Raw genomic sequence first — 19,272 nt, forward strand, 5'->3', positions numbered from 1 at the left:
CCTCGGGTGGAAACAGTGCATAGACACCTCGGGTGGAAACAGTGCAGTGACACCTCGAAACAGTGCATAGACACCTCGGGTGGAAACAGTGCATAGACACCTCGGGTGGAAACAGTGCATAGACACCTCGGGTGGAAACAGTGCATAGACACCTCGGGTGGAAACAGTGCATAGACACCTCGGGTGGAAACAGTGCATAGACACCTCGGGTGGAAACAGTGTATAGACACCTCGGGTGGAAACAGTGTATAGACACCTCGGGTGGAAACAGTGCATAGACACCTCGGGTGGAAACAGTGTGACAGATAATAGACACCTCGGGTGGAAACAGTGCATAGACACCTCGGGTGGAAACAGTGCATAGACACCTCGGGTGGAAACAGTGTGACAGATAATAGACACCTCGGGTGGAAACAGTGTATAGACACCTCGGGTGGAAACAGTGTATAGACACCTCGGGTGGAAACAGTGCATAGACACCTCGGGTGGAAACAGTGTATAGACACCTCGGGTGGAAACTGTGCATAGACACCTCGGGTGGAAACAGTGTATAGACACCTCGGGTGGAAACAGTGTATAGACACCTCGGGTGGAAACTGCGTATAGACACCTCGGGTGGAAACTGCGTATAGACACCTCGGGTGGAAACTGCGTATAGACACCTCGGGTGGAAACAGTGCATAGACACCTCAGGTGGAAACAGTGCATAGACACCTCGGGTGGAAACAGTGCATAGACACCTCGGGTGGAAACTGTGTATAGACACCTCGGGTGGAAACTGCGTATAGACACCTCGGGTGGAAACAGTGCATAGACACCTCGGGTGGAAACAGTGCATAGACACCTCGGGTGGAAACGGTGCATAGACACCTCGGGTGGAAACAGTGCATAGACACCTCGGGTGGAAACGGTGCATAGACACCTCGGGTGGAAACAGTGCATAGACACCTCGGGTGGAAACAGTGCATAGACACCTCGGGTGGAAACATCTTATAAAACACCTTGTTCGTTTCCTTGTTCCTTGTCAATCATTGGCTCATTGATGACATATAGCATTATGACAATATCTTTAATTAAATCATTCAAAACCCCTTTATTAATGCAATTGCAGACAGAAGTTGAAAACAGGAACAATGAACGCATGTTTCCCAGTAAGTTCTGCATCAAAGACGAGGTCTCAAGTCGTTTTATTAAACCCAAAGTCCGGCCCTAGTGATGTCACTGCCTACGTCGTTATCTTCTACTCCTGAGACCAAAACCATGCCTACTCCACACTTTTAAACTCTTAGTTTATAGAGCTATCGACAAGCTTAGCAGTAAATGTCCATGTTGATTTATAGTGGAATGTCTGACTAATCTCTTGTCTCTTAGTCTCCCCTGCAGAGTTCTGTCTTCACAGTCACACATTTCTCAGACAGTTTCTTCATAAGAAGCAGAGAGACTAGAAAAGTACTGTGGAACAAAGATAAACCGAATATAATGAATATAAAAATTGTTAATCTGTAGTCTAAGGACCCTATAAATGTAAGGAGGGAGGGGTCTTATAACCCCTCTTCTATTAATACCTCAAGCATAATCAATTATTATAATACAGTTTAAATGTATTTGGCTAAGGTGAATGTAAACATCCTCCTTCAACCGTATATTCGAACAGTCAGCTGAGTCATATGTTAGAATAGTCTTAGTTGAAAATTCAAACGTTGTCTGAGTCGTATACAGTACCAGTCATAAGTTTGGACACCTACTCATTCAAGGGTTTTTCTTTATTTTGACTATTTTCTACATTGTAGAATAATAGTGAAGACATCAAAACTATGAAATAACACAAATGGAATCCGTTAGTAACCAAGAAAGTGTTAAGCAAATCAAAATATACTTAAGATGTTTGATTCTTCTTTGATATATATATATATATATATATATATATATATATATATATATATATATATATACATGTGTATTGATTTTAAGAAAGGCATTGATGTTTATGGTTCGGTACATTTGTACATTGTGCTTTTTTTTGTGAAGGTGCTTTTGTTAAATCACCCGTTTTGGCGAAGTTGAAGTAGGCTGTGATTCGATGATAAATTAACAGGCACCGCATCGATTATATGCAACGCAGGACAAGCTAGTTAACCAAGTAATGTCATCAACCATGTGTAGTTAACTAGTGATAATGTGAAGATAAGTTTAATGCTAGCTGGCAACTTACCTTGGCTCCTTGCTGCCACAAGGTCCTTTTGACGCTGCACTCTTGTAACAGGTGGTCAGCCTGCCACTCAGTCTCCTCGTGTATCGCAATGTAATCGGGCCATGATCAGCGTCCAAAAAGGCAGATTCACTATTTTGTTTTGAGCACTTGAAATCGGCCCTAATTAATCGGTCGACCTCTGTTTAGGATACTGCATGATACTCTAATTGTCCCTATACCCATCATGAGGTTGATACAACCTAGCCTACGAACGAAAGTTTACAACGTAGGTACACACAGGTCAAGAGAACAGTCGACATGTGGTCCTGTGTAGCTCAGTTGGTAGAGCATGGCGCTTGTAACGCCAGGGTAGTGGGTTCGATCCCCGGGACCACCCATACGTAGAATGTAACTGGCTAATCACATGACTGTAAGTCGCTTTGGATAAAAGCGTCTGCTAAATGGCATATATATTATTATTATTATTATTATATTATAAGTCGTGTATGTATTAGGACAGAGGCTTGTTTACAAACAGTCAGTCAAGTTTACCAACACTTTGACCGTATACCAAAGGCATTTTCACCCAACCCCTGTGTCAGACCGTTACCGCTAAAGTACCGTAATCAGCTAACTGGCTAATCTGGAGTTGCAATGCTGCTGTGATGTGAAATGCTTGGGTTGACTTCATAACCTTCCTGTGCACCTTCATAACCTTCCTGTGCACCTTCATAACCTTCCTGTGCACCTTCATAACCTTCCTGTGCACCTTCATAACCTTCCTGTGCACCTTCATAACCTTCCTGTGCACCTTCATAACCTTCCTGTGCACCTTCATAACCTTCCTGTGCACCTCCATAACCTTCCTGTGCACCTTCATAACCTTCCTGTGCACCTTCATAACTTTGCTGTGCACCTTCATAACTTTGCTGTGCACCTTCATAACCTTCCTGTGCACCTTCATAACCTTCCTGTGCACCTTCATAACCTTCCTGTGCAGCTCCATAACCTTCCTGTGCACCTTCATAACCTTCCTGTGCACCTCCATAACCTTCCTGTGCACCTCCATAACCTTCCTGTGCAGCTCCATAACCTTCCTGTCACCTTCATAACCTTCCTGTGCAGCTCGATAACCTTCCTGTGCACCTTCATAACCTTCCTGTGCACCTTCATAACCTTCCTGTGCACCTTCATAACCTTCCTGTGCAGCTCCATAACCTTCCTGTGCACCTTCATAACCTTCCTGTGCACCTTCATAACCTTCCTGTGCACCTTCATAACCTTCCTGTGCAGCTCCATAACCTTCCTGTGCACCTTCATAACCTTCCTGTGCACCTTCATAACCTTCCTGTGCACCTTCATAACCTTCCTGTGCACCTTCATAACCTTCCTGTGCACCTTCATAACCTTCCTGTGCACCTTCATAACCTTCCTGTGCTTCACAAACAGGCTGAACATTCACTATTGTATCCTAGAAGACTGTTCTGTTCTGAGACTTTTCAGAGAAGTAAAGATTATTGTCCTGCTGCCAAAAAAAAGAAACAAACGTAAACACTGAGGTTCAAATCACCGGTTTAAACACAGAAAATCCCCTTTTTTTGTTAAAACACTGGATTGCATTTCACTTGGCTGAAGAAAAACTGTGCTGAGTGGAGAGTTTCGTGTTACTTAATGGTCTGCTGTGGCTTTGCCTATTTGGGACAGACAGTGTATCGTTTGAGTGAGCACGACTATATACATAATTAACTACTAACAGATAGCCACATCTGTTGCTCCTGCCAAAATACATTTAGAGCTGACTGCAAAAATATCCTGGAAAATGGCTTTGAGATGTCCAGGAAGTGGAATGGGTCAAATATGGCTTTGAGATGTCCAGGAAGTGGAACGGGTCAAATATGGCTTTGAGATGTCCAGGAAGTGGGACGGGTCAAATATGGCTTTGAGATGTCCAGGAAGTGGAACGGGTCAAATATGGCTTTGAGATGTCCAGGAAGTGGAATGGGTCAAATATGGCTTTGAGATGTCCAGGAAGTGGAACGGGTCAAATATGGCTTTGAGATGTCCAGGAAGTGGGACGGGTCAAATATGGCTTTGAGATGTCCAGGAAGTGGGACGGGTCAAATATGGCTTTGAGATGTCCAGGAAGTGGGACGGGTCAAATATGGCTTTGAGATGTCCAGGAAGTGGAACGGGTCAAATATGGCTTTGAGATGTCCAGGAAGTGGAACGGGTCAAATATGGCTTTGAGATGTCCAGGAAGTGGAACGGGTCAAATATGGCTTTGAGATGTCCAGGAAGTGGAATGGGTCAAATATGGCTTTGAGATGTCCAGGAAGTGGAACGGGTCAAATATGGCTTTGAGATGTCCAGGAAGTGGAATGGGTCAAATATGGCTTTGAGATGTCCAGGAAGTGGAACGGGTCAAATATGGCTTTGAGATGTCCAGGAAGTGGAACGGGTCAAATAATGAGACAACAACCTCCGTATGTGAAGGATGATATCCACTATCTAATGCCTTATCTCTTAAGGACTGTGCGGTGTACCGTTTTATGGGGCCGTGTATTTCCATATTAAACTAACGTTATGTTCCTCTCTGGCTCCCTGCAGGATGTTGAGGTTATCTTCAGCAACATTTCGGACATTCATGAGCTGACGGTCAAACTTCTGGGGCTGATAGAGGACGCAGTGGAAATGACCGCTGACACTAGCCCTCATCCTCTGGTGGGCAGCTGCTTCGAGGACCTGGCAGAGGTAGGACATCATACACAGCTAGTTCATCAATACGGTACCAGAGGGTTATATGGGGAATCTAGTTCATCAATACTGTACCAGAGGGTTATATGGGGAATCTAGTTCATCAATACTGTACCAGAGTGTTATATTGGGACTCTAGTTCATCAATACTGTACCAGAGGGTTATATGGGGAATCTAGTTCATCAATACTGTACCAGAGGGTTATATGGGGAATCTAGTTCATCAATACTGTACCAGAGGGTTATATTGGGAATATATTTCCAGTTAACGGGTGTTGTTCTGCCTGTCATAGGTACCTACAATACTTAGTTCTACATTACACACATTCAGGGACACTTCTAGCCTACTCCTAGATCTCTTCTTTCAACTCCAGGAGCAGGCGTTTGATCCGTATGAGACCCTGTCTCAGGACATCCTGTCCAGACAGTTCCACGAGCACTTCAGCAGCCTGATGGCCCGGCCTACTGTAGGACTATACTTCCAGGTAACACACACACACATGGTACCGGATGGCCAGGCCCACAATAGTACCTCTAGGTAAACATGCAACCTGGCATTGACACAGAGAGATTATTTCAGAGATATACACTGCGTTGGTGTCTTAAACTCTCAACTGGAAGTTAACATGGAGGTTTCCAACATGTTGCATGGTTAATGCACACAAGGTTATCTGGCTTACCCTTTTCTGATTGGTTGTTCCGTGTCCGTAACTAGCTTCTCGGGCTTACTCCTTTCTGATTGGATGTTCCGTGTCCGTAACGAGGTTCTCGGGCTTACTCCTTTCTGATTGGATGTTCCGTGTCCGTAACTAGGTTCTCGGGCTTAACCTTTTTCTGATTGGATGTTCCGTGTCCGTAACGAGGTTCTCGGGCTTACCTTTTCTGATTGGATGTTCCGTGTCCGTAACTAGGTTCTCGGGCTTACTCCTTTCTGATTGGATGTTCCGTGTCCGTAACTAGGTTCTCGGGCTTAACCTTTTTCTGATTGGATGTTCCGTGTCCGTAACGAGGTTCTCGGGCTTACCTTTTTCTGATTGGATGTTCCGTGAGCGTAACAGGAGATATTCTAGCTGATGCTAAATTCCCTAAAATACCTGTGAAGAACATGCTTCCTTTGTAGTTTAGTTAGTTATCCACATTGATCTGTTGTGTTGTTACCTGGACATTCCTCCCCTCAGGAACAGCAGTCAATTATTATACTAAAAACTAATGCCGCCCGGCACCTATTCAAGACAGTGTTTGATGTTGTATTCCATCTGAGAGCGTTGAGACAGGCAGGATAAATCAGGGCTATATAACGCGTAAGGCTGGTAGTGTTTCCAGGTGAGGTCACTGGGAAAACTCTTGCCTTTTTTAAATATAGTTGAAGAGTGAGCCTCTTTGTGGTCCTGTGATGCTCTATGTTCTGATGGAAACGTCCTTCCTGGTTCTAGTCCTTTGTTGTTAGCCTCTGGCCTGCTTCTCTGGGCTGTCTTGCCTCAGAGCCTCTGTCTGGCCTGCTTCTCTGGGCGGGAGGGGGGAGCTGGATGCTATGACAATGTTGACTCGGGTTACTCTGCCCAGTGTAATGTTGGTGTCTGTCTCTACAGTAATATGTAATGTTGGTGTCTGTCTCTACAGTAATATGTAATGTTGGTGTCTGTCTCTACAGTAATATGTAATGTTGGTGTCTGTCTCTACAGTAGTATGTAATGTTGGTGTCTGTCTCTACAGTAGTATGTAATGCTGGTGTCTGTCTCTACAGTAGTATGTAATGTTGGTGTCTGTCTCTACAGTAGTATGTAATGCTGGTGTCTGTCTCTACAGTAGTATGTAATGTTGGTGTCTGTCTCTACAGTAGTATGTAATGCTGGTGTCTGTCTCTACAGTAGTATGTAATGCTGGTGTCTGTCTCTACAGTAATATGTAATGCTGGTGTCTGTCTCTACAGTAATATGTAATGTTGGTGTCTGTCTCTACAGTTGTATGTAATGTTGGTGTCTGTCTCTACAGTAGTATGTAATGTTGGTGTCTGTCTCTACAGTAGTATGTAATGTTGGTGTCTGTCTCTACAGTAGTATGTAATGTTGGTGTCTGTCTCTACAGTAGTATGTAATGCTGGTGTCTGTCTCTACAGTAATATGTAATGTTGGTGTCTGTCTCTACAGTAATATGTAATGTTGGTGTCTGTCTCTACAGTTGTATGTAATGTTGGTGTCTGTCTCTACAGTAGTATGTAATGTTGGTGTCTGTCTCTACAGTAGTATGTAATGTTGGTGTCTGTCTCTACAGTAATATGTAATGTTGGTGTCTGTCTCTACAGTAATATGTAATGTTGGTGTCTGTCTCTACAGTAATATGTAATGTTGGTGTCTGTCTCTACAGTTGTATGTAATGTTGGTGTCTGTCTCTACAGTAGTATGTAATGTTGGTGTCTGTCTCTACAGTAGTATGTAATGTTGGTGTCTGTCTCTACAGTAATATGTAATGTTGGTGTCTGTCTCTACAGTAATATGTAATGTTGGTGTCTGTCTCTACAGTAGTATGTAATGTTGGTGTCTGTCTCTACAGTGATATGTAATGTTGGTGTCTGTCTCTACAGTGATATGTAATGTTGGTGTCTGTTTCTACAGTGATATGTAATGTTGGTGTCTGTTTCTACAGTAATATGTAATGTTGGTGTCTGTCTCTACAGTAGTATGTAATGGTGTCTCTCTACAGTCCATAGCAGAAGGCTTCAAGGAGGCAGTTCAGTACGTCCTGCCACAGCTCATGATGGTTCCTGTATACCACTGTTTGCACTACTTTGAACTACTGCAGGTGAGTGTTTATACACACACACACACACACACACACACACACACACACACACACACACACACACACACACACACACACACACACACACACACACACACACACACACACACACACACACACACACACACACACACACACACGTTCTGTCTGATCCAGTATAGACTGTCTTACAGACTTTGCCTAAGGATGAACCCCTGTCCTACCATACCTGTATCTCTGTCCTGTTTCTCTCCTGCCTCACTTTCAGCCTTCAGGCCTTTCCAACCCTTGTGTGTAAGACATGCCCCTCCCACTCCATACATGCCCCTCCCACTCCATACATGCCCCTCCCACATCCATACATGCCCCTCCCACCTCCACACATGCCCCTCTCACCTCCACACATGCCCCTCCCACCTCCACACATGCCCCTCCCACCTCCACACATGCCCCTCCCACCTCCACACATGCCCCTCCCCACAGTTCTATAGATGTGTTCCAGGAGTATTGCAGACAGCACCAGGTGGGCTCTACCGGGAGTATTGCAGACAGCACCAGGTGGGCTCTACCGGGAGTAGTGCAGACAGCACCAGGTGGGCTCTACCGGGAGTAGTGCAGACAGCACCAGGTGGGCTCTACCGGGAGTAGTGCAGACAGCACCAGGTGGGCTCTACCGGGAGTAGTGCAGACAGCACCAGGTGGGCTCTACCGGGAGTAGTGCAGACAGCACCAGGTGGGCTCTACCGGGAGTAGTGCAGACAGCACCAGGTGGGCTCTACCGGGAGTAGTGCAGACAGCACCAGGTGGGCTCTACCGGGAGTAGTGCAGACAGCACCAGGTGGGCTCTACCGGGAGTAGTGCAGACCGCACCAGGTGGGCTCTACCGGGAGTAGTGCAGACAGCACCAGGTGGGCTCTACCGGGAGTAGTGCAGACAGCACCAGGTGGGCTCTACCGGGAGTAGTGCAGACAGCACCAGGCGGGCTCTACCGGGAGTAGTGCAGACAGCACCAGGCGGGCTCTACCGGGAGTAGTGCAGACAGCACCAGGCGGGCTCTACCGGGAGTAGTGCAGACAGCACCAGGCGGGCTCTACCGGGAGTAGTGCAGACAGCACCAGGTGGGCTCTACCGGGAGTAGTGCAGACAGCACCAGGTGGGCTCTACCGGGAGTAGTGCAGACAGCACCAGGGAACATCACTAGTTTCTATCCATACTTTATGGGGGACAACTGTCCTTTTCATTCATCCATAGACACTCTTCTGTCTGAGATAATGACTTTATTACCCTCCCTGCATGGGGAAATGACATGCATTACTTCTGTGTTAAAACATGTACCTGAAGGCCCTAACGCTGTCCACCTTGTCTCTACTGCGAGCAGCAGCTGCAGGAGCACAGTGAGGAGCAGGACGACAGAGAGGGCCTGAAGCAGGCCATGACCGCTCTGCTCAACCTCCAGTGTAGCGTGGAACGCATCTACACCAAACACCTGCCCCGACGCAAGCCTGGGTATGAACCATACGTCTTCACAGGACAACACTCTGCTGATACACGTGCAGTAGGGGTTCAGAATTATTGGATCCCTCGATGAGCAAATAATACTATATAAAAATGTATTTTACAAATACTGAGGAAAAACAAAAATTCAAAAACAATTTGACATTATATACGAATACAATTGCTCAGAGAAATACATTTAACAAGTCATTTGAAAAAGATGGGTGTCAAAATGATTGGATTCCCCTGTTTTCAATACCCCAGCACGCTACCCTGTTTTCAATACCCCAGCACGCTACCCTGTTTACAATACCCCAGCATGCTACCCTGTTTTCAATACCCCAGCACGCTACCCTGTTTACAATACTCCAGCACGCTACCCTGTTTTCAATACCCCAGCATGCTACCCTGTTTACAATACCCCAGCATGCTACCCTGTTTACAATACCCCAGCACGCTACCCTGTTTTCAATATCCCAGCACGCTACCCTGTTTTCAATATCCCAGCATGCTACCCTGTTTTCAATACCCCAGCATGCTACCCTGTTTTCAATACCCCAGCATGCTACCCTGTTTTCAATACTCCAGCACGCTACCCTGTTTTCAATACCCCAGCACGCTACCCTGTTTTCAATATCCCAGCATGCTACCCTGTTTACAATACCCCAGCATGCTGCCCTGTTTACAATACCCCGGCATGCTGCCCTGTTTACAATACCCCGGCATGCTGCCCTGTTTACAATACTCCAGCATGCTACCCTGTTTTCAATACAATTGCCAGCACGCTGCCCTGTTTACAAGTCAGCACGCTAACCTGTTTACAATACCCCAGCATGCTACCCTGTTTACAATACCCCAGCATGCTACCCTGTTTACAATATCCCAGCATGCTACCCTGTTTACAATACCCCAGCATGCTACCCTGTTTTCAATACCCCAGCACGCTGCCCTGTTTACAATACTCCAGCACGCTAACCTGTTTACAATATCCCAGCATGCTACCCTGTTTACAATATCCCAGCATGCTACCCTGTTTACAATACCCCAGCATGCTACCCTGTTTACAATACCCCAGCACGCTACCCTGTTTACAATACTCCAGCACGCTGCCCTGTTTACAATACCCCAGCATGCTACCCTGTTTACAATACCCCAGCATGCTGCCCTGTTTACAATACTCCAGCATGCTACCCTGTTTTCAATACCCCAGCACGCTGCCCTGTTTACAATACTCCAGCACGCTAACCTGTTTACAATACCCCAGCATGCTACCCTGTTTACAATATCCCAGCATGCTACCCTGTTTACAATACCCCAGCATGCTACCCTGTTTACAATACTCCAGCACGCTGCCCTGTTTACAATACTCCAGCACGCTACCCTGTTTTCAATATCCCAGCATGCTACCCTGTTTTCAATACTTCAGCATGCTACCCTGTTTTCAATACTCCAGCACTCTGCCCTGTTTTCAATACCCCAGCACGCTGCCCTGAGTCTTTTTCTAACATGTTTTATGAGATTGGAGAACACATTTAGAGAGATCTTAGACCGTTCCGCTACAGAATCTTTCCAGATCATTGATATCCTTCATCTGCCCTCTAACAATTAAAACCACAGGTTTCCAATGGGGTTCAAGTCTGGAGACTTTTTTTTATTTATGGCAAATTAACAAATTAACAAATATAATAATAATAACAAATTATGTCTTGCCGGAAGATCCACTTGTGGCCAAGGGTTTTTTGGGGGGAGGTTAGAATGTCCTGGAACTGGGTAAAGTTCATGATACCGTTGACCTTAACAAGAGTCCCAGGACCAGTGGTTGGAAAATAGCCCCATAACATCAAAGATCCACCACCGTGTTTTACAGTAGGGATGAGGGATATTCTACATACTGTAGGCGTGGTTCTTTCAGAGGCCAAAACCATCGCTGGTGTGCGTGGCCAAAGGATAATATTTCTGTGTCGAAATGGCACCGGTTTCCGGTCCAAGTACCAATGCTGTTTAGCGAACTCCAGGTGGTGCTATGGTCAGATTACATGGAAACAGAGATCTTTGGCCACGCACACCTCTGAAAGAACAGTGGCCACCAGTTTTCCATCCCTGGTCTTGAGAGACGAGATTGATTCCTCACTTTTCTCACCACCCTTTCTCTCTCTGTCTCTCTCTCTGTGTCTGTCTCTCTCTCTGTGTCTGTCTCTCTCTCTGTGTCTGTCTCTCTCTCTGTGTCTGTCTCTCTCTCTGTGTCTGTCTCTCTCTCTGTCTGTCTCTCTCTGTGTGTCTCTCTCTCTCTGTGTGTCTCTCTCTCTCTGTGTGTCTCTCTCTCTCTGTGTGTCTCTCTCTCTCTGTGTGTCTCTCTCTCTCTCTGTGTCTCTCTCTCTCTCTCTCTCTCTCTCTCTCTCTCTGTCTCTCTCTCTGTCTCTCTCTCTGTCTCTCTCTCTGTCTCTCTCTCTGTCTCTCTCTCTGTCTCTCTGTCTCTCTCTCTCTCTCTGTGTCTGTCTCTCTCTCTCTGTCTCTCTCTCTCTGTGTGTCTCTCTCTCTCTGTGTGTCTCTCTCTCTCTGTGTGTCTCTCTCTCTCTGTGTGTCTCTCTCTCTCTCTGTCTCTCTCTCTCTCTCTCTCTCTGTGTGTCTCTGTGTGTCTCTCTCTTTCTGTGTCTGTCTCTCTCTCTTTCTGTGTCTGTCTCTCTCTCTTTCTGTGTCTGTCTCTCTCTCTCTCTCTCTCTCTCTCTCTCTCTCTGTCTCTCTCTCTCTCTCTCTCTCTGTCTCTGTCTCTCTCTCTCTGTCTCTCTCTCTGTCTCTCTCTCTGTCTCTCTCTCTGTCTCTCTCTCTGTCTGTCTCTCTCTCTGTCTCTCTCTGTCTCTCTCTGTCTCTCTCTCTGTCTCTCTCTCTCTCTCTCTCTGTGTCTCTCTCTCTCTGTCTCTCTCTCTGTGTCTGTCTCTCTCTCTGTGTCTGTCTCGCTCCAGTGAGCCCATGTACCGTCTGTACAGTCGTCAGGTGCGCAGCAAGCAGCTGGCCATCAAGCGGATGAACGAGATCCAGAAGAGCATCGACGGCTGGGAGGGGAAGGACATCGGCCAGTGCTGTTCCGAGTTCATCCTGGAGGGGGCGCTCCTCCGCGCCGGCGCCAAACACGAACGACACAACTTCCTGTTCGACGGCCTCATGATCAGCTGCAAGGCCAATCAGAGCTCCCGACTCCCCGGTTCCGGAAGCGGGGCCGAGTTCCGTCTCAAGGAGAAGTTCGTCCTGCGGAAAGTCCGCATCGTGGACCGCGAGGACTCGGCGGAGTTAAAACACGCCTTCGAACTCGTCGGTAAAGACGAGAACTGTGTGGTGTTCTGTGCCCGCTCGGCGGAGGACAAGGGGGCGTGGATGGCGGCGCTGGTCACCCTGCAGTACCGCTCCACACTGGACCGTATGCTAGACACTGTCCTACAGCACGAGGAGCAGGCCCAGCCCCTCCGCCTGCCCTCCCCCGAGCTTTACCGTTTCACTGTGCACGACTCCGAGGAGAACATCGTGTTTGAGGACAGTGTCCAGAGCAAGACGGGGATACCTATTATCAAGGCTGGGACGGTGGTCAAGCTTATAGAGAGGCTTACATACCACATGTACGCTGATCCCAACTTTGTACGCACCTTTCTGACCACCTACCGGTCATTCTGCAAGCCCCAGGAGCTCCTGAGGCTGTTGATAGACAGGTATGGTACCACAGAATTACAGTTTATTTTTTAGATTTTTGATTTCACCTTTATTTAACCAGGTAGGCTAGTTGAGAACACCTTTATTTAACCAGGTAGGCCAGTTGAGAACACCTTTATTTAACCAGGTAGGCTAGTTGAGAACACCTTTATTTAACCAGGTAGGCTAGTTGAGAACACCTTTATTTAACCAGGTAGGCCAGTTGAGAACACCTTTATTTAACCAGGTAGGCCAGTTGAGAACACCTTTATTTAACCAGGTAGGCCAGTTGAGAACACCTTTATTTAACCAGGTAGGCTAGTTGAGAACACCTTTATTTAACCAGGTAGGCCAGTTGAGAACACCTTTATTTAACCAGGTAGGCCAGTTGAGAACACCTTTATTTAACCAGGTAGGCCAGTTGAGAACACCTTTATTTAACCAGGTAGGCCAGTTGAGAACACCTTTATTTAACCAGGTAGGCCAGTTGAGAACACCTTTATTTAACCAGGTAGGCCAGTTGAGAACACCTTTATTTAACCAGGTAGGCCAGTTGAGAACACCTTTATTTAACCAGGTAGGCCAGTTGAGAACACCTTTATTTAACCAGGTAGGCCAGTTGAGAACACCTTTATTTAACCAGGTAGGCCAGTTGAGAACACCTTTATTTAACCAGGTAGGCCAGTTGAGAACACCTTTATTTAACCAGGTAGGCCAGTTGAGAACAAGTTGTCATTTAGAACTGCGACCTGGCCAAGATAAAGCAAAGCAGTGCGACACAAACAACAACACAGAGTTACACATGAACAAATGTACAGTCAATAATACAATAGAAAAAAGTCTATATACAGTGAGTGCAAATGGAGTGATGAGGTGAGGCAATAAATAGGTCATAGTAGTGAAGTAATTACAATTTAGCAGGTTAACACTGGAGTGATAGATGAGCCGATGATGATGAGCAGATACTGGTGTGTAAGTAGTGATACTGGTGTGTAAGTAGTGATACTGGTGTGCAAGTAGTGATACTGGTGTGCAAGTAGTGATACTGGTGTGTAAGTAGTGATACTGGTGTGTAAGTAGTGATACTGGTGTGCAAGTAGTGATACTGGTGTGCAAGTAGTGATACTGGTGTGCAAGTAGTGATACTGGTGTGTAAGTAGTGATACTGGTGTGTAAGTAGTGATACTGGTGTGCAAGTAGTGATACTGGTGTGCAAGTAGTGATACTGGTGTGTAAGTAGTGATACTGGTGTGTAAGTAGTGATACTGGTGTGCAAGTAGTGATACTGGTGTGCAAGTAGTGATACTGGTGTGCAAGTAGTGATACTGGTGTGTAAGTAGTGATACTGGTGTGTAAGTAGTGATACTGGTGTGCAAGTAGTGATACTGGTGTGTAAGTAGTGATACTGGTGTGCAAGTAGTGATACTGGTGTGTAAGTAGTGATACTGGTGTGCAAGTAGTGATACTGGTGTGTAAGTAGTGATACTGGTGTGTAAGTAGTGATACTGGTGTGTAAGTAGTGATACTGGTGTGCAAGTAGTGATACTGGTGTGTAAGTAGTGATACTGGTGTGCAAGTAGTGATACTGGTGTGCAAGTAGTGATACTGGTGTGTAAGTAGTGATACTGGTGTGCAAGTAGTGATACTGGTGTGTAAGTAGTGATACTGGTGTGCAAGTAGTGATACTGGTGTGCAAGTAGTGATACTGGTGTGCAAGTAGTGATACTGGTGTGTAAGTAGTGATACTGGTGTGTAAGTAGTGATACTGGTGTGTAAGTAGTGATACTGGTGTGTAAGTAGTGATACTGGTGTGCAAGTAGTGATACTGGTGTGCAAGTAGTGATACTGGTGTGCAAGTAGTGATACTGGTGTGCAAGTAGTGATACTGGTGTGCAAGTAGTGATACTGGTGTGCAAGTAGTGATACTGGTGTGCAAGTAGTGATACTGGTGTGCAAGTAGTGATACTGGTGTGCAAGTAGTGATACTGGTGTGTAAGTAGTGATACTGGTGTGTAAGTAGTGATACTGGTGTGTAAGTAGTGATACTGGTGTGTAAGTAGTGATACTGGTGTGCAAGTAGTGATACTGGTGTGCAAGTAGTGATACTGGTGTGCAAGTAGTGATACTGGTGTGCAAGTAGTGATACTGGTGTGCAAGTAGTGATACTGGTGTGCAAGTAGTGATACTGGTGTGCAAGTAGTGATACTGGTGTGTAAGTAGTGATACTGGTGTGTAAGTAGTGATACTGGTGTGCAAGTAGTGATATGGTGCAAGTAGTGATACTGGTGTGCAAGTAGTGATACTGGTGTGCAAGTAGTGATACTGGTGTGCAAGTAGTGATACTGGTGTGCAAGTAGTGATACTGGTGTGCAAGTAGTGATACTGGTGTGCAAAAGAGCAGCAAAGTAAAGAGCTGTCACTCAAATGCCCAGGGGCTGAAGCTCATTGGCTATAACTCTAATTGTTCCGGGGGGGGGCGGGCCCAAGTGGGGGGTATATGTCGCCGGACATTTTCCAGAAAACTGCTTTCAAACTAGGATTTTCTTCTCATAGATTATGCATGTATGAACTACACACATTGACACATCCAGCCCAAAGCGGGAGGTTTAAAATACTTAATAGTCGCCAATGTACCGGAGCATGTCTTTAACTCCTCCTCCACATTGACTGGATTGGTTGAAAAATGCAGAAGAGAAAAAAGGCTTATTTTAAACCTGCTGTGATAGGTTAATGTCAGGCTTATTTTAAACCTGCTGTGTTAGGTTAATGTCAGGCTTATTTTAAACCTGCTGTGTTAGGTTAATGTCAGGCTTATTTTAAACCTGCTATGCTATCGGTGGGTCCCCCACGGGATGGTTTAGCTAAGGTAGGCTAATGTGATTAGCATGAGGTTGTAAGTAACAAGAACCTTGCCCAGGACATAGACATCTCTGATATTGGCAGAAAGATTAACAAGAATTTAAGCTAACTGCACTGTCCAATTTACAGTAGCTATTAGTCCAATAATACCATGCTATTGTTTGAGGAGAGTGCACAGTTTTGAACTTGAAAAGTTATTAATAAACCAATTAGGCACATTTGGGCAGTCTTGACACATTTTTTAAAAACAAATGCAATGCCATCTAGTGGCCAAAATCTAAATTGCACCTTGGCTGGAATAATACATTGTGGTCTTTCTCTTGCATTTCAAAGATGATGGTACAAATACAATACAAAAAAATCGTTGTTTTTTTCTTTGTTTTATCTTTTACCAGATCTAATGTGTTATATTCTCCTACATTCATTTCACATTTCCACAAACTTCAAAGTGTTTCCTTTCAAATGGTACCAAGAATATGTTTATCCTTGCTTCAGAGCCTGAGCTACAGGCAGTTAGATTCAGTTCTGATCCTTAAATTAATATTGAGTGTATGGTACTGGGACACATTTTACAACTCTTGATGGGTTTCAGCAGCATGGCCTTCGTCAGGGAGTACAACTGTTGGTTTGGCAATAATAATATTTGATCTTTCCCAGGATTGAGATCCCTGAGCCAGAGCCCACAGAGGCAGACAAACAGGCTCTATGGAATGGGGATCAGCCAATGGCTGCAGAGCTACAGAGGTTCCGCAGGGAGTACGTCCAACCTGTCCAACTCAGGTTTGATCACTATTCCATTGTCCAATGAGCCTGCATCCCACCATACCACTCCCCAATCAGATTCCATCCCACCATACCACTCTCCAATCAGATTCCATCCCACCATACCACTCTCCAATCAGATTCCATCCCACCTTACCACTCTCCAATCAGATTCCATCCCACCAATAGATTCCACCCACTCCAATCAGATTCCATCCCACCATACCACTCTCCAATCAGATTCCATCCCACCATACCACTCTCCAATCAGATTCCATCCCACCATACCACTCTCCAATCAGATTCCATCCCACCATACCACTCTCCAATCAGATTCCATCCCACCATACCACTCTCCAATCAGATTCCATCCCACCATACCATCCCACCATACCACTCTCCAATCAGATTCCATACCACTCTCCAATCAGATTCCATCCCACCATACCACTCTCCAATCAGATTCCATCCCACCATACCACTCTCCAATCAGATTCCATACCACTCTCCAATCAGATTCCATCCCACCATACCACTCTCCAATCAGATTCCATACCACTCTCCAATCAGATTCCATCCCACCATACCACTCTCCAATCAGATTACATCCCACCATACCACTCTCCAATCAGATTCCATACCACCATACCACTCTCCAATCAGATTCCATACCACTCTCCAATCAGATTCCATACCACTCTCCAATCAGATTCCATACCACTCTCCAATCAGATTCCATCCCACCATACCACTCTCCAATCAGATTCCATACCACTCTCCAATCAGATTCCATACCACTCTCCAATCAGATTCCATCCCACCATACCACTCTCCAATCAGATTCCATCCCACCATACCACTCTCCAATCAGATTCCATACCACTCTCCAATCAGATTCCATACCACTCTCCAATCAGATTCCATCCCACCATACCACTCTCCAATCAGATTCCATCCCACCATACCACTCTCCAATCAGATTCCATCCCACCATACCACTCTCCAATCAGATTACATCCCACCATACCACTCTCCAATCAGATTCCATCCCACCATACCACTCTCCAATCAGATTCCATACCACTCTCCAATCAGATTCCATACCACTCTCCAATCAGATTCCATCCCACCATACCACTCTCCAATCAGATTCCATACCACTCTCCAATCAGATTCCATACCACTCTCCAATCAGATTCCATCCCACTCTCCAATCAGATTCCATCCCACCATACCACTCTCCAATCAGATTCCATCCCACCATACCACTCTCCAATCAGATTCCATACCACTCTCCAATCAGATTCCATCCCACTCTCCAATCAGATTCCATCCCAACATACCACTCTCCAATCAGTTTCCATCCCACCATACCAATCTCCAATCAGATTCCATCCCACCATACCACTCTCCAATCAGATTCCATCCCACCATACCACTCTCCAATCAGATTCCATCCCACCATACCACTCTCCAATCAGATTCCATACCACTCTCCAATCAGATTCCATCCCACCATACCACTCTCCAATCAGATTCCATCCCTCCATACCACTCTCCAATCAGATTCCATCCCACCATACCACTCTCCAATCAGATTCCATACCACTCTCCAATCAGATTCCATACCACTCTCCAATCAGATTCCATACCACTCTCCAATCAGATTCCATCCCACCATACCACTCTCCAATCAGATTCCATACCACTCTCCAATCAGATTCCATACCACTCTCCAATCAGATTCCATACCACTCTCCAATCAGATTCCATACCACTCTCCAATCAGATTCCATCCCACCATACCACTCTCCAATCAGATTCCATACCACTCTCCAATCAGATTCCATCTCCAATCAGATTCCATCCCACCACTCTCCAATCAGATTCCATACCACTCTCCAATCAGATTCCATCCCACCATACCACTCTCCAATCAGATTCCATACCACTCTCCAATCAGATTCCATCCCACCATACCACTTTCCAATCAGATTCCATCCCACCATACCACTCTCCAATCAGATTCCATCCCACCATACCACTCTCCAATCAGACTCCATCCCACCATACCACTCTCCAATCAGACACCATCCCACCATACCACTCTCCAATCAGACTCCATCCCACCATACCACTCTCCAATCAGACTCCATCCCACCATACCACTCTCCAATCAGACTCCATCCCACCATACCACTCTCCAATCAGATTCCATCCCACCATACCACTCTCCAATCAGATTCCATCCCACCATACCACTCTCCAATCAGATTCCATCCCACCAATATTCCACTCTCCAATCAGATTCCATCCCACCATACCACTCTCCAATCAGATTCCATCCCACCATACCACTCTCCAATCAGATTCCATCCCACTCATCAGATTCCATCCCACTCTCCAATCAGATTCCATCCCACCATACCACTCTCCAATCAGATTCCATCCCACCATACCACTCTCCAATCAGATTCCATTCCACCATACCACTCTCAATCAGATTCCATCCCACCATACCACTCTCCAATCAGATTCCATCCCACCATACCACTCTCCAATCAGATTCCATACCACTCTCCAATCAGACTCCATCCCACCATACCACTCTCCAATCAGATTCCATCCCACCATACCACTCTCCAATCAGATTCCATCCCACCATACCACTCTCCAATCAGATTCCATCGCACCATACCACTCTCCAATCAGATTCCATCCCACCATACCACTCTCCAATCAGATTCCATACCACT

At 45.8% G+C, this 19,272-nt stretch overlaps 1 protein-coding gene across 1 annotated transcript in view; it reads left to right on the forward strand.

The window, feature by feature from the left end:
* Window positions 1-19,272, forward strand: part of LOC124046769 (son of sevenless homolog 2-like) — a 59,122-nt gene that overhangs the window by 13,201 nt on the left and 26,649 nt on the right. Inside the window, 6 exon segments of the mRNA XM_046367515.1 lie at window positions 4,799-4,942; window positions 5,320-5,430; window positions 7,646-7,744; window positions 9,102-9,229; window positions 12,178-12,915; window positions 16,412-16,534. Coding sequence (XP_046223471.1) covers window positions 4,799-4,942; window positions 5,320-5,430; window positions 7,646-7,744; window positions 9,102-9,229; window positions 12,178-12,915; window positions 16,412-16,534 — 1,343 coding nt within the window.

The sequence above is a fragment of the Oncorhynchus gorbuscha genome, linkage group LG10 (genome assembly GCF_021184085.1).
Source record: "Oncorhynchus gorbuscha isolate QuinsamMale2020 ecotype Even-year linkage group LG10, OgorEven_v1.0, whole genome shotgun sequence".
Classification (NCBI taxonomy): domain Eukaryota; kingdom Metazoa; phylum Chordata; class Actinopteri; order Salmoniformes; family Salmonidae; genus Oncorhynchus; species Oncorhynchus gorbuscha.